The 23541-nt window shown below is 43.5% G+C and overlaps 1 protein-coding gene across 6 annotated transcripts in view; it reads left to right on the top strand.

The window, feature by feature from the left end:
• MAP3K20 (mitogen-activated protein kinase kinase kinase 20) overlaps window positions 1-23541 on the top strand; it is a 92385-nt gene that overhangs the window by 68183 nt on the left and 661 nt on the right. For 4 of the 6 annotated variants that reach the window (XM_039701232.1, XM_039701250.1, XM_039701241.1 and 1 more), the window contains exons 13-20: window positions 198-228; window positions 347-486; window positions 1638-1700; window positions 2710-2802; window positions 13522-13638; window positions 15275-15349; window positions 16369-16519; window positions 20741-21420. In XM_039701232.1, the coding sequence (XP_039557166.1) occupies window positions 198-228; window positions 347-486; window positions 1638-1700; window positions 2710-2802; window positions 13522-13638; window positions 15275-15349; window positions 16369-16519; window positions 20741-21420 (1350 nt within the window). Of the gene's footprint in view, window positions 1-197; window positions 229-346; window positions 487-1637; window positions 1701-2709; window positions 2803-13521; window positions 13639-15274; window positions 15350-16368; window positions 16520-20740; window positions 21696-23541 lie in introns of those variants that run through there. The other 2 variants (XM_039701212.1, XM_039701202.1) reach the window with 2 other exon arrangements.

The following is a 23541-nucleotide window of genomic DNA, read 5'->3' as shown; positions in this document are numbered from 1 at the left end:
GGCTGCAAAATGGAAGGCAGTTTGGGAAAGCTGCCCAAGAAGTAATCACTTGCATTGGTGAATCCCAAGTCCTTTATCCCAAAGTGAGAAGTATTTTAAATTTTGTTTTATAAAAGATAATTACTTGTGAACTCCAAATAACTGTAATACAAAATTTTGATAATTTGAACTTCAAGATTGATTCCTCTTTTTTGCAGTTTTTCTGGATGCAACAACTTACTAGAAAAGGTAAAAGCTACTCGTATGTCCTTTCATGCTCGCATTTATGCACTAATATACATTTGTTCATTTTCCCCCCTCCAATAATGTGCCATGTGGATTTCTGAATAACCTCTTTTATCTTAAGGCGATGCTTCTGGTGAAATGAGTGTCTATGCTAGCTTGTTTAAGGAACATCATATCACTGGGAAGCAATTGCTTCTTCTAGAAGAAGAGGATTTAAAGGAGATGGGAATTGTTTCCAGAGGACACATCATCCATTTAAAGGTATTATCAGCATATATTGCATGTTACAGTAAGTTATAGTGTGAATATTATGGAGTCTATGGAGTTTCAGTAGTATTAGCAACAAAAAAGTTCAAAGCTAAATAGAGAACATATTTGGTATCTAAAATAAACAGAATTATAGTTTCATATGCATCTAGAACTCAAAGCAACCTGAGCATTTTTTGAGGCATGAAAATGTGCTGTGGTCTTTATACTGTTCTGTAGTTCTTGGTTTTCTTGTGAGCTGGACAGCAGTACTGCTGCATCTTCACCTAGGAGGGCCATTCTCCCAGCAGAAAAACTTGGGAATCTTCAGAGAGAACTCTCTTTAGCTGAAGGAGAAACAGATACAAAACAGTTATTTGAACTGAAATCTCAGCTTCTCCATTTCCACATCTCATTTATACCGTAAAGCATATTTAGACTAGCAAAACTCAGTTGGACAACTTTAAAGCTGACTGACAGGTTTCTTTGCTCTTAGAACTTTGCTTTTAAACAGTGTTTTAAATGTCTAATGTTTGTAATGAGTTAAAAAAATCACGGTCTGGAAAATGTGATCATGACAGCAGTAATGTATTAGTACTGTAGCCACACGAGAGAGTTTTCTGGCAGTCAGCTTTGGAAAAGGGATTCTATAAAAGCAGCGTCTATAATTCTGTAGAGTCTCAATCATTTTAGAGCCCAATTTGCTAGTAAAGAGATACTTGTATTGTAATTGCTGGTCCTACAAATTTAGCTTTGTAAGTCACACAGATTTATTCCCCTTTTGCTCATCAGCCATTTTATCCATGGCCACACACCATTACTGATATATTTAATTTATATTGCCTACAGGGAAAATTATTGAAACTTAATGAAGTCAATAATGTCCAAAATGAAAGATCTCAGCTTCCTGGGTTGATTTGAGCATAAATAAAAACAACAAAAACAAGCCCCCTGAACATTTATTTTTCTGATTAATCAGATCTGATTCTGAATACAAACCAGGCCCAATCTACCACAGGGCTATATTTTAAACTCTTCTCACATGCTCTAATGTATCCACAGTGGAAAACAGAGGGCGTGTGGGGTTGTGCTGTTTTTCATGCTTGTATTTGCAGGATGAGATACTAAATAACTCCCATCTGGTTTTGTTGATTTTTTTTTTCTAGACTGCTATCGAGAAGTTAACCCATGACTACCTAAATCTATTTCATTTTCCACCATTAATTAAGGCAAGTCTCACTGTTGATATAAGACGTGCTACTCATGCTGGTATGAATATTTCACTGTTCTGATGTCTCAACTTAACCCCATTCAATGGAGGGTAAGGTTGCAGTTCTACAGAGGGTTGTAACAAATGTGGAGAGTCAACAGCAGCAATGGGTCACATCAGAACAAATAATAAGATAATAGAAATTGTTTTCAGGGAAGTTCTAAGTTTGTATCATGGAGCCAGTAGAATTAAATTAAACGACAACTGGTTGCAATGTGCTTGCTGTCATTAATCAGAAACTACTTTGAAGAGTCATTCCTCCAAACTGCTGCCACCAACTGGTCACCACTGAAGAACAGCAGACCCCTGGTCCAGAATAAGCCCATAATTCCCCAGTTTGCTAATGCTGTAGGAGGGAAGGATGAATGGATGATTTTGTGTCTTGCCACCCTTACGTTAACCCGTTAGTTTTCTGATAATCAGTAATAAGACCCATGCAAAAGGGAGAGGGTGTTTGGGAACTTTGGTGTTGCTAGAGCAGATATTTGCCTTATTTAATTCAGTAAGCTAACCAAGGAATTCTAGACCCCAAATCCTGAAGTATCTTTTTTAGTCATAATTTATTGCACAGCGATAGAGTGAAATCCACGTAAAGCAAATTTTCATATAGCAGAACTCTGTTCCCTGGAGGGGAAAATGAAGAGCATTGCTGCTCTGCTTTGCTGTGCCAGCTGCAATTCCACTGGCAGAGGCTGTCACAGCGTTCGCAGGGACAGCACACTGTGCCAGAGCAGCTCAGCCAGGAGCAGAAAGTGTACAGCATCTCCCAGTTGCCATCCACTAAGTTGCCAGCCCTAAACCCATGCAGAAGCCTTTGCCCCTCTTGGAGTGTGATGTCTCCTTTCTGCTGCCTGCCAGACTTGTGACACCTGAAAGGCAAATCCTTTCTGCCACCAAAGGGTGTGCTCCTGTCTCCCAGTGGGTTATGGTAGATGTGAATTCTCACCTTTGCCTGGTTTTTTTGGCAGGATTCTGCAGGTGGAGCTGAAGAAAGCATAGAGAAAGTAGTGAATCTTGAACTTGTTTTTGGTTATCACTTGAAGCCGGGAAACGGTCCAAAGGTAAGCTGGGAGTGCTAGATCAGATGGTTTGGTTAAGAGTCCCTACCCAGAGGATCCAGTATGTTCTGGACACAAAAGATAAATTTGCATGAGAATTCTCTTGTTTTGGAAAGTGCTGACTAAACGTCAAGGTGGCAAATGGGGCTGCATCAGTGATGAAGAACTTACCCCCAGAACAGGCAAGGAAGAAAAGAATGGCACAGAAAGTTTTGGCTGAAAGCTTTTGTTCCCTGTGAACTATTTTTCAATTTGTAATTTTTGTAATTTGGGATTTCATTTTGTTCCTTTTATCCCAATGGGTGTGAAATGGTAATTCATTTATTTAAAAAAAAATCCACTGATAGTTGAGCAGTGGCATATGCCTGATGTTGGTGGGCAGATTTCCTTTTTTGTCAGCAGAAAGGAGGTAACTGTTTTATGCAACCAAGAGGAGTTTGGAGAATACATGGTATGCATGCCTGCTGCCTGGGCAGGACTGGTCCTGGTGGACTGTGTGCCCTCATGGTACTGTGGAAGGAGGGAGGGGTGGTTGGAGCACATTGCACAAAACTGCTGTGCTCCAGCAATTGCCAGCGTGCCACATCCTAATCAAACCTCAGCTCCAAGCCGAGCTGGTCCAAGGATCTCTCGTTACACCCTGTGTAACAGGAGGGTTGATGATTCCAGATGTTCCAGCAAAGGATTTCCACCACATTGTTTTTTTCTCATGGGTGAGGTTTGTCCCATGTTTTTTGTTTGCTTTGTCCAGCTTGCCATGGACTCTGAATTCAAGGGTTTTAGAATTAATCATCTATGTGAAAATGGTGTGCAAAGCATTTCTGAGCTAGAGTCAGGGGTTGTGACAGCAGGATTTGTTTCCTTTTGTATTTGATAAATCTGCATTGTGTGTCCACCCTAAACTTGTGGGAGGCTGACTTTCATCTTGTGCTATCTGGCTGTTTGCTTTCAGGGCATATTGTTTGCAGAAGTCTCTTGATTTCTGTACTTGGTGGTGCTTGCAGAGAAAGCATTTAGGTTTGAACTTAGTAGGAACTTGTACTCATACTGCAATAATTTCATCAATTTTAAAAAGCTTTTTGTCTGGAGATTTCCTTTATTAGTTTGTTTCTTTTATCCTGAGTACTTCTTTTTCCTATAAAAATCTTCTTTATCACTATATGAATTACTTAGACTGTCTCAGTAGTCTTGAATGCATGTTGCCTATGCAGTTCTACAGCTGGTTTTTTGTAGGTGTGCATTTTTCTCTCCCATGTACAACTAACTCTTGAAGGAACTAAAAGTCCATGAAAAAACTCATATCTCCCTTCCATTTCCAATATGGACTGTGAGCCATAGTGCAGGGAGTTGGGCCACCACCCACAGGAAAGAGCAAGAGAAAAAGCAAACAGACCTCTGCAGACTGGAGAGAAATTCATGTTATACTAATGCCTCCTTAAGTGTGAAGATGAGTAGATGTTTTAGCCATGACAGCAAAACGTGCCAATGAGACTGTCTGCAAAGTCTATGGGACAGAAGCTGAATTGTTATCAGAGGGCAGAGTTAGTTCTGTGGGCCTGTGTAGTGTTGACATAACCTCTGCAGGCTTCTGACAACCTTTTTTATTTGGTCCTGCCTTCCCTGTGAGCTCCTAATTGGTCCTGTGTGCTCTGTGTGCTGTTGGGCCCTTTTCTAAGAAAGCCATTCCCTCTGAAGCTGTGGTTGCATGCCAGGCATGCCTTCCCTGTCAGCTGCCTGGCTGCAGCACCCCGTGTGCTTAGTGATGCCATTCCTAAGGTCCCAGGGAATGCACAGTTTGTCACCTGAATATGTCTGGGCTGGAAACATCTGTCTGAGATCTACACATGAATTTGTACCTGCCTTTAAAGACGTTACAGCAGAGCCAGTTTGAAAAAGTGAACTGGAAGGAGCAGATTGTTTGAGCTTTTGGGCAGGGTGCTAGGGCCAACATGGGCAAGTAATTTGCATTAAACTTAACATTAACAAAGACTGGTGTGGTACAAACTGTATAGGAAATTTGGTTAGCTTGCTTCTTTCAAAACTCCTGCATAATCTTCTGGCTCCCCTAGAGGCTGCTTTGAGCTGCCATCTAGATTTGTTCCAAAATGAAGTGGGAAAAGGGTGAAAACCGGGATTGAAGGGTTTAAACTTCTTTTATTGTCTCATTTTTGTAAAAGAGTGGTGTCTGTTCCTGTAAAACTGGGTCAGCAGAAGCACTTGGGATCATACCTTCCACCATCTTTATAGCTAAAAAGCTGGCCTACATCAGTTTAAAAATAAATTTCTCAAAGGAACTTTACCCTAATCAGTCCCTATAACCAGCTGCCTAACTAAGAAGCATTTCTCCTGTTTTAATCATGAGGAAAAAGAGGCAATAAGCTCAAATCTAGGTTACACATTGAGGGTGTGTGTTCCCTGGGTGGTGTGTTGGCTGCTAGACTTGTGTACAGTGAGAGAGGTTATTAGGCTCAGCTGGGAGGTGGTGCAGTGCAGCAGGAAGGGCTCTGTAAGGAGAACAGGTCATACTGGGAGGTTTTACACCAGGCTGGCTCTGTGCTGGTCTCCGAGCCGACTTCCCTTTAGTTATTGCAGTGCAGTTGCACCTGGAATCAAGCCATCCATGTCACTGGAGGTGGCTGTGCCCAAGCACAGGACAGGATGGACACAGAGGACAAAAGCCCCCAGGTCCAAACTAAAGCTGTGGAGTGGGTGCAGCCATGGAGTGCATCATGACATACAGCAATACCACCAGATATAAAAGTGCTGGAGAAGCTGGTCCAGGACCCAGAAACTATTTCAGGGGTGCCAGTTAATTTGGATGTGTTTGGCTGGTAAGAGCACAGCACCATCTGTGGTGTGAAGATGGTTCCTCAGGGCATAGGTGTCCCCTCCTGGGCACTGCACCATGCCCCATCAGCACAGCCAGCACACCTTTCTTCGTCAGCAGGCAGAAAGTTAAGGGCCTTAGGAATGGCAGTGCCTTTTAGCAAGGGTCCTGCTGGATGTGCTTCAGGACAGCATTTGAATGTTCAGCCTTTTCTGTATGCTGAATGAAACATTGACTTCCCAGTAAACAGCTTTACCAGCCCCATATTTTTTATCTAATTTAAACTGCATCTTGTAGTGGGATTATGTTGGTTTCCACCAGCTGACAGATGCAGTCATTTCATTACAGTTTCCTTCCTTTTTTAGCTGCATCTTTGGAGGCGATAAAAGCTCAGTTGACCTTTGTGCTCTCTGAATGCATCAGGAGTGAGCACTGCAAAGCTAACCTGGTTTTTAGAGGTTTCTTTTCCAACTCTTGTACTTCAAGTTATGTGGTTACTTCCATTCACTGCCTTTTCATGACCTTTCTGTACACAGTTCCCAATGAGCTGAAAGGTGATAGATTTAGACCTTCCCCCTGCCCCACCACAAATAAAAAAAAAAAAGCAGGGGACCACCAATTAAGTCCAAGATAGCGAGTAAAACAACAAACCCTGTCAGTTGTGGCTTGAGCTGATTTGCAGGACTGCAGGGGGAATTTTCAATGGATTTCTCATCCTAGATGGCTCATTAAAATTTCCCAATCAGAGAAAGGTGCCTGAGCTATGTCGGCTCCACACTGATGAATCACCAAACCCCTTGAGAAGGATGCCTTACAGTCTTTTTGCCTTCTATTGATGCATTCTTTAGTTTTGGTCCTCAAAAGGGCAGATTTCACTATGCCATTGAATGTTTTCATTTTTTACCGAGAGTGGCACAATTTGACCTATATCCAAACACAAAGCCTTGAAGTTGGCTCACCATTCCACCTGATTTTTCCCTACTTACCTCTCCCTCCATTTGACAAGGTAAGGAGCAGAGCCTCTTCAAAGCCATCTGCTAACTGTGTGAACTATTTTCTAGCCTTGAATATCCAAACTGAGATATATTTTAATGCTATTATTTAAATGTGTAGTGGCAAAGGTAATATACTATTAAGGCTACTTTAAAGTGACATTGTGACCAGCTCTTCATGTGGAGAAGCCCAGGCCAGCAAAATGCAGGCACTACAAGAAAAAACAGTACTCAAATAGTTGTAACTGGAATGCAGTTTCACAAGTGCTTGAGACCATTTCTGCTGCTTGTTCCTCCCCACCCTCCCACTATATCAATGCTCATAAATTCTTTCTTTACTTTCTTAAAAATAAAGCAAGAGCCGTGGTATAACATTTGAAATTTCAGTTCTACAATTTTTCAGTCATTTATATTCTCCATCCTCTGTATGTATTTTAACCCACTTCAGTAAGTAAAAATGGAGGAGGAATTGGTTTTATCTAACCCTTCCTTTGCAAAATAACCACAGGTACCTTGACTTTCTAACATGGGGTTATTTGTCCTTATCTCAAAACCTCATCTTCTAAATCCTCCCTCTTTAATTCCATGTCAAAGCACAATGCTTTCAGTACTAAAGACTAATAGGTAATGCGAGAATCAGAGTAGCTGTGTTTGTGTGCTATTTTCATAGATTTGTTCCTATTCTATCAAGTAGTCACTGAGGGAACACAAAAAATTACCTAATCTGTAAAATAAAACCTCAGCCACATTAAAATATTGCCACCACCATTAAGAACAGAATATTGTAGTCTGCTAAGAATGTGAATCAGTGCAAGTGATCTGAGCTCATGGTATTTTCTTCCAAAGACTCTTTTCAGGACCATGTATTGTTTTGTGTGAGGTGGAGCTGGTATAACTCCATCATCTCCACTGGGATTGCTCCAGCTGTAGCATCCATGTGTAACTGAAATCAAACTCAAGCCAAGACCTTGAAAAATCCTTGTGTAGGCAGTGCTAGACCAGGGATTCCTATTAGAAATTATTCATTAGTCCTGAAGAGACACAGACTTTTCAGGTAGGTATTTTGTGCACTTGACTTTCTAGACTTTTTAATCTAAAGATTATTTTTATGTCTTGGCCACTGAATTAACTTTCTGCCTTCCACACGTATCTCTCACATACTGCAGATTGGTCTGCAGAAGCAGACAGGTTCCCAGTGATCTGTAGGCTTGGCATGTGCTATCCAGACAAAAGCCTGGAAGAGAAGCCTTTGTTCCCAGCAGAACAGTGATCCTGCCATGCCTTACCCAAACTCTTGAGCACCTTTGTTCCCTCAGCTGATGTCCTGCAGAGCTACAAGTCCCAGAGTTGAGCAGTCACTCCACGTGCTGCAGTGGGGACAGGGTGTCTGCATGGCTTCAGCACGTTGTCCCAACAAGTAGTCCACAGGAAATGCCACTGGAGGACAGTGCAGGAGGGCACCCATGCAGCCCTTAGAGAAGGGACTCTTTTTCCATGCTTCCACCTTTACCATCCCACTGTTGCAAGCAGGCTGCTCATGTGGATGATGCCTACGACCGCAACACCCCCGTTTGCTCCTGATCACATGGCAGGGGCAGCTTTTGGTAAATGCTGGGGTATCACCGAGCTCTCGCCTTGCCTGCTGCCAGCCCCTGTTCTTGGGGCACACACAGCAGTGCCTGGTATTTACCATTATGTGCCACTGTGCTGTGCACAGTGCTCCAGAGCCCTGGATGTTGAAGGGAGCTGCCAGGGGACAGATATTTTTGGTAGTGCTGGCTGCTCTGCGTAACTGTTAAGGGACTCATGCTTCTGCAGGCGAAGCTGCAGCCAGTCACTGCCTGTTGCCTTGCAGGGGAGTAAGGGCTCCAGCTCGGAGGAGGCACCCAGGCAACTGATAACATAAATATATCTTCCTCTTGCTTTGTTTCTGTGCATTTTAAGACCATCTCTCTCGCAAGGCCTCCCCTCCGCCCCTCTTTTTTTCTGCCTGCACAGCTGAAACAAAACCAGCGGTGGAGCCACCTTCTCTTGCTGGAGCCTGGCTGGCAGCAGCCTGCCCTGACCTGAGACACCAGCCATTGTTAAGGGTATAACACATTTACATATTTTGCAATAAAACATCAGTTATTTGCATTACTGTGTCAAGTTTTATTTGATTCTTTCACCTAAAAATGACTCATTTTCCTTTCTTGTATTTTAAAAACCAACTACTCTAAGCTTGTTTGAGAATAATCAAAAATTGCCCATTTAGCTAGAAGTCATTTTCTTTTCAAAAGGCAAATGTTATTTAATCTTTCAGCTGTTCATTGTGCCATCATAAATACTTTCTTTTCAGCACAGTTGTGGGGACTGAAATGAGCCCACTAATTGCCTCCCATTTCGACTGACATGTGGTGGTTTAGTGGAAAGAGAACACAGCGGGGAGAAGGAAATAGGAGGCTGAGAAAATGAGAGCTAATTATTTTCACTGCCTCATGTCAGGCTCTGTGTCAGCCTTGTTTTTACAAACTGGAAGGTTTAGCACTAAATAAAACAAACTGGCGTCATGTTTTTATATACTGGCAGTGTCATGGAAGCAGCTGCACATCTCAAAGACAATATAATGCCTGCATTCGCATGGACACCATCTGACAGCCACTGTGAGCCACTGCTAATGAGGATATCACAGTGGTGCCAAGTGAAAGGTGCTGAATTATGTATGATTCTTCATCAGTGCAGCAATAGTCCTGTACATCATTATGAGACATTGTTTTGCTGAAGAGATTAAAACATTCTTAGTTCCAGACCCTGCAACCTATACATGCTACAAGAGGTTATTAATGGAATTTTTAGGGAGAGTTTCTTGTGGATTTCTTTTTGGTTAAAAATATCTCATGGGACAAAGCTGTGGTGGGTCATGACACTATACATATAAAGAAGAGAAGCAAATTAACCATAATTGTGTTATCTTCCTTTAAATCCAGTATAATAAAATATAGTGTAGCAGGGTGATACATAATGATAAATAACCCAAGTGCTGTCACTAGATGTTCAACTCTAATGCCTTTAAAACAGCAGGTTTCAGCAGCTGAGATAGATAATAGCTAAGAATGTAAAGGAGCTTCTGGGGACCTAAATCATCAACATGCTACTACTTTTAGTATCAGCATGGCCAACATTTTTTTTCTTGTTTGTTTCATCCTGCGCTACATCTTGCTTTCTTCTAATATCCAGTTATCTGCTACAATGCCATTTCCATTTTTATTTCAATCTTTAAAAAACAAAAAAAAAGTTTATTGCAACCACTGATTTTAAAACGAATCCTTGATTTGGGCCCCCTTGAAAAATGAAGTGCCTCCCTAGCAAAGGTTTTAAGCTGTTATTGCAGGATATGTGTTTGCTGTTTAGAGCCTGTGCCTGATCTTTTTCATTTCCCTTTCAGGTTTTTTTTGCAGACATAAACGCATATGGGGTTAAAGGAGTATTGTCACCACAGTAAGCTGGAGACTTAATTTTTAAAGTGTTCTTACTTTCTGTTTCAAAGCTGAGAAGAAGCAGCTCAAATACATGTGTGGTTTTCTTTTCTTTTGCACAGTAATTTTCAGAGGCTGTTGATTTATTTGCTTTGTCAAAGTGTTATTTGGAAATGTTTTTGCACAAAGTTTTGCAGATTGTGCCTTTCAGTTCTAGATAATTTTTTTAAAACAAAAAGCTGAATTTTTTTTATTTAGATCAAAATCAAGCAGGTAGATATTGGGAGTATTTTAATGCTTGAATGACAAGATATCCAGGGATGTCCCTTTGAAGGACTTGTGTAAGCATATCTATCAATGAGACTCTTTGAATAAGCCATTTCCAAATTATTTTCCCACATATGCCTGGCACTAAATGTAGTTTTGATCTTAGAAGTCATATGGCTACAGTTCATCAAAGAACTGAAATTCATATGCTTGCTTTTTCTAGCCAAATTTTTGCTTCAATGGATGAGCATCTCCTATTATAAGAATCTGAAACTCCATTAGAAAACAGGGAAATATGTCCCTTTCTTTCTACAGCACAAAAATCTTGTATTATTTACTGTGTGGTTGAACAGAATGGTTACTAGGTCTGTAAGACAAGTAACCACCTACTGATATTAGATATTTCCTAAGTGCCTTGATTCTAAAGTCACCTGCCTGCTGCCTTCTTCCTTCCTGCCTTCCTTCCTGCCTTCCCAACATCCCCTTGCCACTCACTCTCCTTTATCTGCTCCTTCTCTCTCTCTCATTCTCCCTTCACAGTAATGATTTTCTAATAACACAAAATGAAAAGCTTTCCAAATAAAATGAGACAAGTATTTTTGAGGGTATCCTAGTATGGTGTCTTGGTATCTGCACAGAGTGGCTGGAGAGGGCTCCAAAGAGGACCAAAGGTTTGGGGCCTGGATTTGAGGGACAGGAGAGTGTGTGTTTTTCTGAAGATGCAGTTCAGAGCTGGGGAAGGCAGTGTTTGTGCAGGCCCCAGGCATCCAGCCCTGCATGGGGCAATTTGATCCATGACTGCGTGGAGAGGGATCCTGCCTGTGCAGCGGATCTGGCAAGGGGACAGACAGTGGCAGTGCCCACACCCCGTCAGACTCTGGATGTACATAGCTTTTCTCTAGAGGTGGTTGGTTGATTGATTTTGTTTATTAAAATGAGATTATATTTGTCAGATCTAGTCTGCACAGCACAAAATCCCGAGTCAGGAGGGCATGGGAGCCCTGGCACAAGGTGCAGCTCTAGCTCTCAAGTGCTTGCCACTGCTATTATTGAGCAATAGCAGGAGATGTGCTGAACTAGCTGGAGGATAATACTTTATGTTGATTTTTTTTCTTTTCTTGGCTCAGGTGTTTTTGTAGTACTTAGAAATGTCATCAAGCATCTTGTCTCTAACCTCAGGTTTGATTTGCACTAGCATGAATCTCCTGAAAAAAAGTCTGGCAACAAGAACATTGGGGCAGGGAGAGGAGCACAGTTTGAGAGATGAGGAGGAGTCAGAGACAGTTTGCTGTGCTGTTGCTGTTCTGTTTCAAAGCACGTGCCCTCCTCGTGTCAGAGCCTGTGTAGAGTGCTGAACCTGCCTGGGAAGGACAGGCATTGCCCTGGGTCAGCTCACAAATGTAAAAAACAGGACAGGAAACAGACGTGCAAGGAGATACAGTCTGTGATTAAGAAATGGAGGCACTGGGTGACTTCAGCACCTGAGCAAGTTGCACAGGAAGCCAGTAGCAGAACTGGAAACAGGCCTTGGTGCCTCTGAGGCTTGGTTGGTGCCCTGACCACTGAACTGCAGTTCCCATCACTCAAAGTCGCACCAGGACAGTGCGAAAACCAACTCACATGGCCTCTCTGTCTGTAAAATGTGGAAGCTTTCAAAGCGGACAGATGGACACACAGGGCCAAATGCTGCCATAAACATAATTTCTTATTGCAAGAAATTATTATATTTTAGTTTTCATTTAGAATTGCCAATTCAATGTGTGATGGAAAGCTTTGAGCCTTCTGAGGGCTGAGCTCCTGCGTTACACTTATGAGAGACATACGCACAAACACCACAGATAATCACCTGTGCAAACCTTTTTTTTAGGCTGCTGTATATTTGTCTGTGCAAATAAGTACTTACACAAGCCTGTGGCCCCGAGTGTCCATCTGCGTCCCCACTGAAAGTTTTGGCATTTTCTGAGCAAAACCAAGGTGAAGACTGCCTTCTCCAAGCACTGAAGCACGTGCCTTACAGGTGGCATGTAGTCGTCCCCACTGAAAGTTTTGGCATTTTCTGAGCAAAACCAAGGTGAAGTCTGCCTTCTCCAAGAGCTGAAGCCCACACCTGCCTTACAGGCGGCATGTGGCAGACACAGACCCCTGAACCCCTGGCACATCTGGAGGAGCTTCTGTCTTTGTGAAGGGAAGATTCTCTCCTTCCTGTATGGAGGTGGAGACACTGCTTCAGTGGCAGAGTGGTGCTTCAGGGGACTGAGTTTTGGAGGAGCTATGTGCACTGCACTCACCCCCAGTATCTCAGTGCACAGTATCTCATCCCCAAAGCACCTTCCAGGCAGACCAGCAAATGTTGGCTGGTTTGCACCATGGACAGGCAGTCTCTGGTCCTCCATGGGAGCCTCCCTGGCCACAGACACGAACCCCAGCTCCAGCACTCAGTCCATGTGAGATGTCCTGCAGGATGCTGCCAGTTGTCACTGTTCAGCTCAGGGGATTGTTTAAGGATACCTTTTATTGCTGTGGTTTATTAGACTCACTGTGATTATTTTCTTAGCTGAGCTTCTTTATAATTAATAATGCACTTGGAAGCAAGCAGAAGTTGAGGATGCTCAGTGCCTCGCTGGGCTCTCAGTATCTGACATAACTGAGCTGTGATAACAAGCTCATCCTTTGCCCAATGTTTGAGTGATTATCTTGAAGGTGTTGCACAGACTTTGGTTGTTCATTCCTGAGTTCACTGAGACAATGTCCTTGTGCCTGGCTGCCAGCTCTGACTGTGACCCCCGGTGATGGCTCCCATCCCTCCAGTGCCCTGGGCTGTGCAGAGCTCCCAGGCCACCTGCTCCAGCAGGCTGTCTGTCCGGGTGAGGCCATTCAGGGACACCACACCTCGGAAGACACCCAGACCTGTCAAGGTGGCAGCTGCCTCACAGGGTGAGCCGAGAGAAGAGGGAACAAGAAGACTGAGAGCTTTCCATTATCAACACTGTACTGCAAACATGTATAAAATATCTATATGTCCCTTAACTTTCTCGCTGGGTTATTTCTTCCCTTCATATATTGAGGATTAGATTTCGGTTGTTTCGGCTTTCAGTTTTGTTTCATTTTGGGTTTTGTTGTTGGGTTTTCTTTTCCTATTTGTATTCTAACAATCCAGCACTCTTTTTTTTATTATTCATAGGATTGTAAATGGAAAATGTACATGGAGATGGACGGGGATGAAATTGCAATAACCTACATAAAAGATGTGACATTCAACACTAACCTACCTGATGTAGAGATTTTAAAGATGACAAAGGTATTTACAGCCTTAAAGCTTCCACGAATTCACAGATCTCAAACAAAGACATTAAAATACCACAGCAGTCGACTTTTGTGCTTGCAGAAGCTCAATCTCTTGACAGCTTTTAAATAAAATGCACATTTTAAATAGAATTGTATCATAATAGGAGTTAGGTATTTTGGTTCTCCTTTAAGCTGACAATAATGTTTACAATAGACAAATAAGAGAAGGAACTAATTTATATTTTCTTCTATTAATTCCATGTTATATCCTCTGAATTTATTGCCCCTTTTAATGAAAAGAATGTTCCAAAAATTGCTTTATTTTTCAAGAGAAGAAACCAATTTAAATGTTCCAGAAACCTCATGCAATTTGTCTGGGGGGGGTTTGTCAGTTTTTCAAGAGAAGAAACCAATTTAAATGTTCCAGAAACCTCATGCAATTTGTCTGGGGGGTTTTGTTGGTTTTTTTCCTCTCTTTCTTTTTTTTTTTTTTTTTTTTTTTTTTTTTTTTTGCGGTTTTAGAACTTTTGTCTGGTTCTAAAACTCTCTCTTTCATGCACCGGTAGATTGCAAAGACTGAAACCCATCGCAGACAGTACAGCACTGAACATCTGCAATTCATTGTCACTGAGCATTTTACCCTGTGTCAGAACCTGCCTGTAAATATTTACCAGTAAGCATTTAGACTGCTTTTCCCTAAGGAACAGAAGTTTTGTTGATGCAGAGGGCATTTTGTTAGCTATTATTTTAATTGTTTGTTTTTATTAATATGCTCCACTTGATAATAGCTAACAAAATAAATTTCTAACTGAAAAAATATACAGCTTGATTGCCAATTAGAATGCTGCTCTAATGTGTAGTGGTAAAAACACCCAAACTCTTGAGTGCTTTTAACTGTGAATTTCTGTGGCAAAATTGGGGGTGAAACTTATAGCCATTTTTTTTCTAAAGGAAAAAATGAAAAGCATATTGTCAACAGTCAGAATTTTAAGGAAAATGTGATATAGGTGTATTTGCCAAAAAATATTCTAATATTTAATTAATGCTAACACTGTTTTTATAGTTAGTGACTTCTAGAACAACACTTGTAATTTTTTTGTTATTATTATTATTATTGGGTTTTTTTATTATCATTAGTTTTCTGTCTAATTTTAATCTTAGACATTTCAATTTTTCCTTTAAAAAGGCATGACGGTAAATAAACTAACAACTAGGTACAGTGACATTAACTTTTCACATACTTCAACATTTTTGTATTTGTCAATAAATATCTTTGAGAATCTCTAGATATTTGTTCTTGCTTTGAGAATCTCTAGATATTTGTTCTTGTTTCCCTCTGTAAATCTAGCAGAACCAAAAGTGTACACACACAAAACTGAAAAAGGTTCATGTCCCCCTGAAAATATTCCATGTTGTCTCATCTGCTGTGTTTTATATATGGAAAACTCTTCTCAGTTTCCTTTTGTAAACCAGAAAGTAAATATTTAAAAAATATATTGCTTCGTCTCACAGAATTTTAAGGAAAGTATTGATATTAACAATATAGGAATGAATGAAAAGAGGCAAATGTAGTAAATCCCTTTGGGTCATTTAGAAACAAGTTGGGAGATGAAGAGCACCTTATAAAACTCCCACCATGTTTTTTCCAGCCACCGTTTGTAATGGAGAAATGGATTGTGGGCATAGAAGAGCACCAGTCTGTAGAATGTGTTGTTACATATGAGGTAAGCTTTTAGAAACAAATAAAATAGTTGATCCAAGACAAAACCTACACAGGAGGTGTGGAAATAACATCCTCTGGCTTTGTTATATCCTATAATCAAGTTCTCAGCAGCCTGTAATTAGTTGTAAAATATAAAGTTCAGAGCAAAAGCTGAATGAAGTTTACAGAGACAATGGCCTCAGACTGCTGCCTGGGATGGCTCTTCTTCCCAAGGGTGAAAACTCCTTTTGCTTGAAGTGTAATGGTCAGTGTTGTTTGCATTATTTAAAGAAGCTGTTTTTTTCTCTTTTCAATGTTGTGCTAATTAGGAGAGTAGAGAAGCAACAGAAGAAAAAAAAAGAGAAATCAAGAATAAAATAGAATAAAACCCAGAATACAATTTGATGTGATAGAAATTAGCTTTGTGAAAAAAGTTTGCCGTTACTTACAGTACTGATTTTATGAAGACTAACTCTGCATGTCAGAAGAAGGTTAATAAATGAGATTCCAGCTCTGTCCTGAACAAGCATTCAGGCAGTGATGGAGCAATGGGGAAATCCTGCACCTTGCTTGCTTTTCTCAGAAGTGAAGAAGTAGTTTTCTTTCAGGCTGAAGTTTCTCACAGGAGTCATAGGTCCTTAACAGCAAACTGAAGGATACTCCAGGAAAATTTTGTCGGGGGTCCCCCTGCAAAAATACCTTTGTCCTACCTCTTTTAGCAGCCAGCAGTGCACATTTGATCCTCTTTAGTAGAACTAGTAAAATGTATTTTTGTGTTTTAGAGGAAGGCCTTCAGATCTTTCCTCCGCAGGGTACAAGAATTGAAGCAGTTATTCACTACCACATTTTTAGCATAATCACAAGTAGCAGCCAAAATTATCTAGAGTCTAAAAATATTTGAGAACTAGCTAAGTGGTTTTGAAAAACAGGCTCTGTATTGAAACAACTGCTGCCTCCCAGGCCCTAGTGGAAGTTCCCTCATAGGAGAGCTTAGTGTGTTGTTTGTTGTTACATCCTCACACTTGTGTCCTTCCTGAGCAGAGTGATGTTAGAGCTCCCAAAAGCACGAGGCACATCCAAGCTATCTGCTGGAGCAAGTTCAAGGCGCAGGATGAGGTTGAGGCAGTGCAGCTCTTGATACAGACCTCGCTCCCCAATTCGGAGGGGAATTCACGGAGCAGATCTGACTCGGGTAAGTCAGCATGTGTGAACTTCATTGCTGACATGGGCAGGGCATACATGGGGAGAACAGCAAAATGTCAATGCATGTCAACCACCCCACTCAGCTTGGAGTCACCTGCAGGTGTACTGAGGGTGCACTCAATCCCTCTGTATGTCAGTGATGAAGATAATAAATAGCACTGGTCCAATATGGACCCCTCAGGGACACCACTTGTCACTGATGTACAGCAGGACTCTGAGCTGTTGGCCTCTGGGTGCAACCACTCAACCAATTCCTTATCCTAATAGTCCACCCATCAAATCCATCTCTGCCCAATTTACAGAGAAGGATACTGGGGGGGGAGATCATGTCAAAGGCTTTTCAGAAGTCCAGAAAAGTAACATCTGTAGCTCTTCCCTTGTCCACTGATGTTAAGATCAGGAGGCATTTTGTTTCCCCAGTCCTCATCCTGCTGTCCATTGACTTGATAGGTGTGGGAAGAGAGGCTGATATTGAAGATTGAGATGAAGTCTTCTCCCCATCTGTTGTTTACCAGTTTTCCAGTGCTGTTTATCAGGGGGGTACACCTTCTTTGAACTTATTTTGTTAACATAGCTGAAACCCTTCTTGTTATTCTTTGCATCCCTTGCCAGGTTCAGTTCCAGTTTTGTTTTGCCCTTTCTCATTACATCCCTACACAACCAACCTTCATGTCTATACTCTTCCCAAGCTACCTGTCCTTGTTTCCACCTCCTGTGCATTTTCTTCTTTCCCCTTACTTCTACCAGTACCTCCCTACCCAGACACACCAGGCTCTCGAGTACTTTGCCCAATTTCTTGGGCTCCTGGAGAGCTCTTGCACTCTATGGAAGACTTCCTTAAAAATCTGTCAGCTCTATTCCACTCCCTTGTCACCAGGGGATCCTTTTAAGTATGTCCTTGAGCTGGAAGTCTGTTTTCCTAAAATTCATGAGCCTAACTACCTGCCCCATGTCCCTCAGGACTGCAAGCACTACCAATGCATGATCATTGCAGTGCAGGCTGCCTCCAGTCCTGATGTCTCTGATTAACTTGCTTACGTTGGGGGTCATCAGATCCATTTTTCCCCCTAGAACTGCCTGTTACCTGTCTCTGAAGGGTAAGGGGGATGCCCTGTATGCTCCTATAGGAAGCAGGCTGGAAGTAGTCCATGGTGATAAGCTCACACTCAACCTGAGTGCTTTGGCCAGCCATCCAGCACACAGCTTTGCACAGATGTTGTGCTTGGATAAAGGGCACCTCCTGTTAGAGATGTGTGGGTGCTCTTGCTCTGGCCAGTGCTCTTGCAGGGGGACACACATACTGAGGCTGTAGCCTCAGAAACAAAAAGTCCCCTGCGGATGATACGCTATTTTGACAAGTACAATACTGCCAGCCTGGCAGACACAAGTGATCCTGACATCCTGCTCTTCTCTGAGGAATTGTGGAAATCTTCCCACAGCATTCTTCTTCCACAGCTCAGCTTGCCCATTTGAGCCAGCCCTGGCTCATCATTGTCTGACTTCTGGAATGGTGTTTGTTATGGCTTCTGGGGCTTAATTTGTTCAGTGAGATACGTTTAATAATGCAGTGGGCTCTACAATGCAGTTTTCATTTCCTAATAAATTTATGCTGCTGACAGACTCACACTCACCTCAGTTGACTCTAGCACAGTTCTGCCTTTAAGACCTGCTGTTGTTTTTGTAAAGATGTTTGTTAGCCAAGCTGTTTTTGTCTTTGAGTTCATGGTAGGGCTGCAGAAATGTTTGGGTTGGGACAGCCAAGGGGCAGTACAGGAGCTGGAACAAGACACCAGTGAGCAGAGGAGGAATTTCTCAATTTTGTACACTACTGGCAACTGTAGAAGAATGGCCCTGTGAATTGAGGGTGCTGGGTTTGGACTGCAGACACATCTAGCACGGGTGTGCTTATTCCTGAGCAATTGTGATCTATTTGCAACACAATTACATTTTATAATGCAAATGAAACCTAGAACACGTCCTATAAGATACATCTTTACTCCAGATTAGCTTTGAAGACAGAGGTTACCCTGGTTTGGGGCGAGGAGCCCTGCAGCCATACCAAGTGTGGTGTGTATCTTCACAGGTTGGCTCAGCCGCTGAAAACCGAAATGGTTGCTTTTTTTTCAGTGAGTGGTGGGAGAGCTTGTCTGTCCCTTTGGCACACTGGAGGAGTTACATGGAAGCACTAATGTTTTGTCAGCAGCCAATTGAATAGGCACTGTTCAAAGGAGGTGGGTTACCAGCCAGCATGAAAGCTGTGCCTCAGCTCTAGCAAACCTTCTGGCCTGTCTTCTTTACCAGACCACCTATCCCAGGTTTAAAAGACCTCCAAATCCAACCACAAAGGTAAGGGTAATACCTGTCTAATAGGCTAAAATAACTACCTCTGTGGGCTACCACACAGAGCACATAACTCAGTGTACAGAGTTGGTGGCTCAGAGGCCACATGAAGGAGAAGCCCCTTCTCCCAGCCCCACAGGGCACACTGGGAGATCCTTGCTGGGCAGCTGGATCCTGGGCTGGCAGCTGCTGTTGGCTGAACAGCCTGCAGGGAGCCCCTTGTTCAGGTACATCAGCACTAGTCCCATAGCACATGTGATGGCCACCTGAGTGTTGATAACAAATGAAGATCCAAAGTTGAGTCCTGAGCCTGCTGTTTCCAGGTTTATGAGGTCTGTGATTTACATCCACAGCCCTGGTCGGAGGGCACGGGGGAATGGCAGAGGCAATAGTGTCTAGCAAGTACATTTTGGCATGTATGTTTCTTTTGAAACCATGACTTTCAAGGAGGTTAAGAAGCAGAGGAGGCAATTCCCATCTGTCTTTCTGTGAAAGGAGGTTCACCTCTAAGTGCAGGTGGAGCTATCTGCTGTGTCACTGTCATACACACTATGACAGGGAAGACAGTTTCCTTTTGACATACTTGACAATAAGTTGAAGTGATTTAAATCTCTTTGGATTCAAACAAAGTCTGGGAAAAAGAGGAGTGGAAGAGATCATCCATTACATTTTAACAGGAGAAATCCTAATGAGGACAGAGCTGCTATCCAGCTCCCACAAAACTCCCCATGGTCAATGAAGTGTTCCAGTGAGAGGCAGAGAGGGTTATGCTTTCTTGTTGGAATGATATTAGCAATCTTTAAGGACAAATAATTCAAATCTCTCTAGAACAAAATTATTTTAGCTGCTCCCCATGGGTCTTTGGCCAGAGCTGTGGCCTCAGATAAGAGGAATTCCTGTTCTCTGCTCTACCCACAAAGTAGCAAACCAGGCAGCCTTTGCAGTTCAAATGGAAAATTTACAGCTATTGTATTTGCTAAAGGCTTTCATGGAAACCACAGGACTGACTTTCAAAACCACTTCAGTGTGATCTCTGAAAGCTACAACTTTTGTTACAGCCCCAGGGCTGTGACAGTAGGTGTAGAGGGAACTGTAATACCCTGAGTTGCTCACAGTTATGCACTGTCTGAGCCAGCCTGGCTGAAGCCTAATGCCTCACTGGCTTTGCCACGTACAATTTTCTGCATGAAGCTGGATGCAAAGTGGATTGAATTCTGAATTTGTAGTAGCAACAACAACTAAAGTAGCTCTGGTTTTTATGGTGTGTAGCAGTTTGAAAACAAGTTGGAGCCAGAGGAGGTGAATGTGGCTGCCGCAGCTGGGAATTGCACTGGCTCTGCACTGCTTCCTCCCTGTGCTGGGCTGCGAACAGCAGGACTGTGGCAGATGGAGAGGTGCAGCTGGAAGGCAACGTTGCAGCAGTGCTGGTACCTTGGGGTGACCTGTGTCAGCTCCAGAGGTCTCCAGGCTCCTTTCTAACGAAAGCTGAGGAGAAATCTGCTGAGGTTGCCAAGAGCATCACAGGGCATGTTTAAAACCAGGTTGGGTTCAAATGACCAGAAGGCACTTTGGGGTGGGAACCCACCTGAACAGCCAAGTGGATGGCTTGGTACCTGCCTTCTAGTCTAAGCTCCGTAATCTATGCAGTGGCATCAGAAATATTTGTATCACTTGCTATTTTAAAAGCCCAACATTATGTTCAACCATAACATTGAAACATACTCAAATCTAGGACTTTTTGATGCTAGGCTGGGAGGGAAGGGTGGTTCCCGAGAGAAACGCTGGTACCTAACCTCACACCTTCGGTAAACCTGAGGACGGTTTTCCATGGATTCACAGAAAGCTGACTGTGTTTGCATTCCCTCGCCAGGCACCGACAGTCAGTGGATGCAGACACTGCGCATGCAGCAGCTGGCAAAAGCCATCTCCCTGCAGCACGGCCACCCGCACAGCCCCAGCACGGTCACGCACTACCTGCCCTACCTGCGCAGCCAGGACTCCTACGCCGCTGCCGTCAGGAGGACGCGCGCTCCCGTCACGCAGCAGCTCACATCCATCAGCCACTCGAGGAATTCCTCTCCCCTGTCACACAGCTTGATGAGAAACCTTTCCAATCTGCACTTGAACTCAAAAGGCAGCAGCGCCTCCAGCACGGCCTCGGACACGCCTTCGGAGAGGGACAGGCCTGCGGGCCCGGGCAGGGCCGCCTCGCAGCGCGCCGCCTCCCGCAGCTCCTCGGACGGGCGGCGCAGCGGGACCGGCTCCCCGGGGCCCCCGCGGCACTCGGCCAGACCCAGCAGGACTGCTCTGCCGGCGGCCCCCCCGGCCTCCCAGCACCGCAGGTACCCCCGCGCCCCTCCGCAGCCCTCGGCCATCCCTGGCATGCCCCCACAGGGTGACAGCGAGCCCAGGAGGGGCGAAGGGGAGAGCAGAGCCAGCGAGGGCGGGTGGATAAAGGTGCAGCACGCCAGGAAACCCCACAGGCAGGCCGCCGGCAAGCCGGGAAAGGAGAGAGCCAGGGGGAGCTGGCGGGGCCGGAGGATGTTCTGAGTGGAATTTGGCCCTTTATTTAACTGAACGTTCAACCTAGAGAAGACATGCCTGCTCCTATTTAATTTGCTGCACGGAAGCCGGTACCCACCTGGCTGGGGCCTGCCAGCGGACAGGGAGAGTGCCACCTCTCCTCCTGTCACTGTCAGCACCAAGGGTTGCAATTTGGGTTTCTTCCCTGTGTTTGGCTGCTCGTGTTCTCAGCTGACTGGATATCCACTCATTTGCTTAATATTTCAAAAATAAAATCCATAAGGCACAGCCAGGTGCCACAATGAAAGGCTCTCAGTTTCATCCTTGGGAGAGTTGTGCTGTTACCTCTCTCCTCACCTCACTTTGCTTCTAGATGCTGAGTCCAGCTCTAAGCAGGGTCCTTTCACCCCTTGGCTAGTCTCCTTCTGCCAGGGCTATAGGAATAGTTACATATTTCAGCATAGTCTGAAAAAAAGGGACACAAGAACTTTTTTCTTCAGGCCCACTTTAGTAGCTTCACTTCTCCACTTTCAGCTTGCCATCCTTTCTCAGGAATTTCTTACTTTGTTCCTTATTAAAAGCCCCAGCATTAGTTACCCAACACCACTGAGACACCCTGTCACGTACACAGTTGTCTTAATCAGAAGAAGAATCAAAAACTAGGCTTTATTCTTTTGGGGGAAAAAAAATTAAAATAGAGTGAGAAGAAGGGATTGCCTTTATCATAGTTACAACTAACCCCACTGAGGTCTATAATAATATTTATCCCTGTGCAGCTGGTATTTTTTAATTGAATTTTTAAATGTGGCCAGACTGTGTCGCTTTTGTCTTTCAGTATTCAGGTAGTAAAGACAAGGTCAGCAAAGTTTCTGATTAATGTGGTCTTTAGCTCTGCTGAGAACAAAGACTCAGCTTAGACTCAGTTGGCGTCAGAAAGTTTCTTCGTGGCCTTTTCACTCCAAGTTGATTTCACACAATTAAAAAGGAGAAAAAAAAGTTTGGGTTTCACAAGATGCAAGAGAGAATAAAAGGAAGAAACAGATAAAGGAAGCTGAACCCAAAGCAATGCATGGTACCCTCTGAAAGCCAAGGAACTGTAAATTAGAGATGCCTTTGAACAGGATGCTGCACAGCACCCATCCCTTGCAGGCACACCATGGTGAGCAGTGCTGGCATGTCACCTGCTCAGGGTGAGGGGCTGTCACCATAGCCCTGTCACGGCGTGTCCTAAAGGACATGGAAACTCCCTGCTCCACACAAAGGCCACTCCTGTGGGTACATGCAGCTCTTCTTCCTCTGACTGCCACCAGCCCCAGTGAGGGCTGAGCCCTGGGGTGAGTTTCCAATACCTACCAGAGTGAACTGGGACTCACATTTCATTAATTCAGCACAGATCCACCAAAACCAATGGAGCAAGACACAAATGATACCAAGTATCAGGATTTGGATTTCTGTCACTCAAGAGCCTTTTCCTCTGACAACAGTTAAAAGCAGAAAAAATAGAAGCTTTACCTTGAAGTGAATTCAGCTACATGTGATATCCTTTGGTAACAACGTTTGCCATTTTCTTGTGGCTTCAAACCGGCTGAAAGCTAGTTAGTAACCCAGCTTCTGACCCTGGTTCACTGAGCCTGACCACTAATTTGAGGGACACGGACAACCTAGCACTGGATGTTCCTCTGTCACAAGCAGGGGACTGGGATTTTGTCTAGGTTGGGGATCCTTCCCTGACATTTCTTGCCATGACCAAAATGGGCCGGAAGATACCAACTAATAGTAACTGAGAGTAGCTGCTAGGAATGTGCTTGTGCTACTAAAATTTGGATATGCATCTCAGGAATCACAGTTGGGCCTGCACAAATCCTAAGAAAGAAATTGCAAGAGTTTGGAAAGGCACCTTTCTCTTCTAGGGTGATCAGGATGGTGGTGTAGTTGTACAAGCCTGAGATACTGTGGGCTGGTGGTGGCAGTTCCAAGAATTATCAGCTGCCTGTGGTTGTTCATCAAGATGTCCAGCAGGATTCCTCTGCTGTTTGTGAGCTATTTAATGCTGTGCCTAATTTTAATCTGCAATGTACTGTTTGTCCACATCTGTTGTATTAAAGTGTTCATTAGCATTTAAAGAAGGAGCGGATGGTATTGATCATG

The sequence above is a fragment of the Passer montanus genome, unplaced genomic scaffold (genome assembly GCF_014805655.1).
Source record: "Passer montanus isolate IOZ18808 unplaced genomic scaffold, ASM1480565v1 scaffold1, whole genome shotgun sequence".
Classification (NCBI taxonomy): domain Eukaryota; kingdom Metazoa; phylum Chordata; class Aves; order Passeriformes; family Passeridae; genus Passer; species Passer montanus.
The sequence above is the reverse complement of the archived record's forward strand: the minus strand, read 5'-3'. Positions and strand labels throughout refer to the sequence as shown.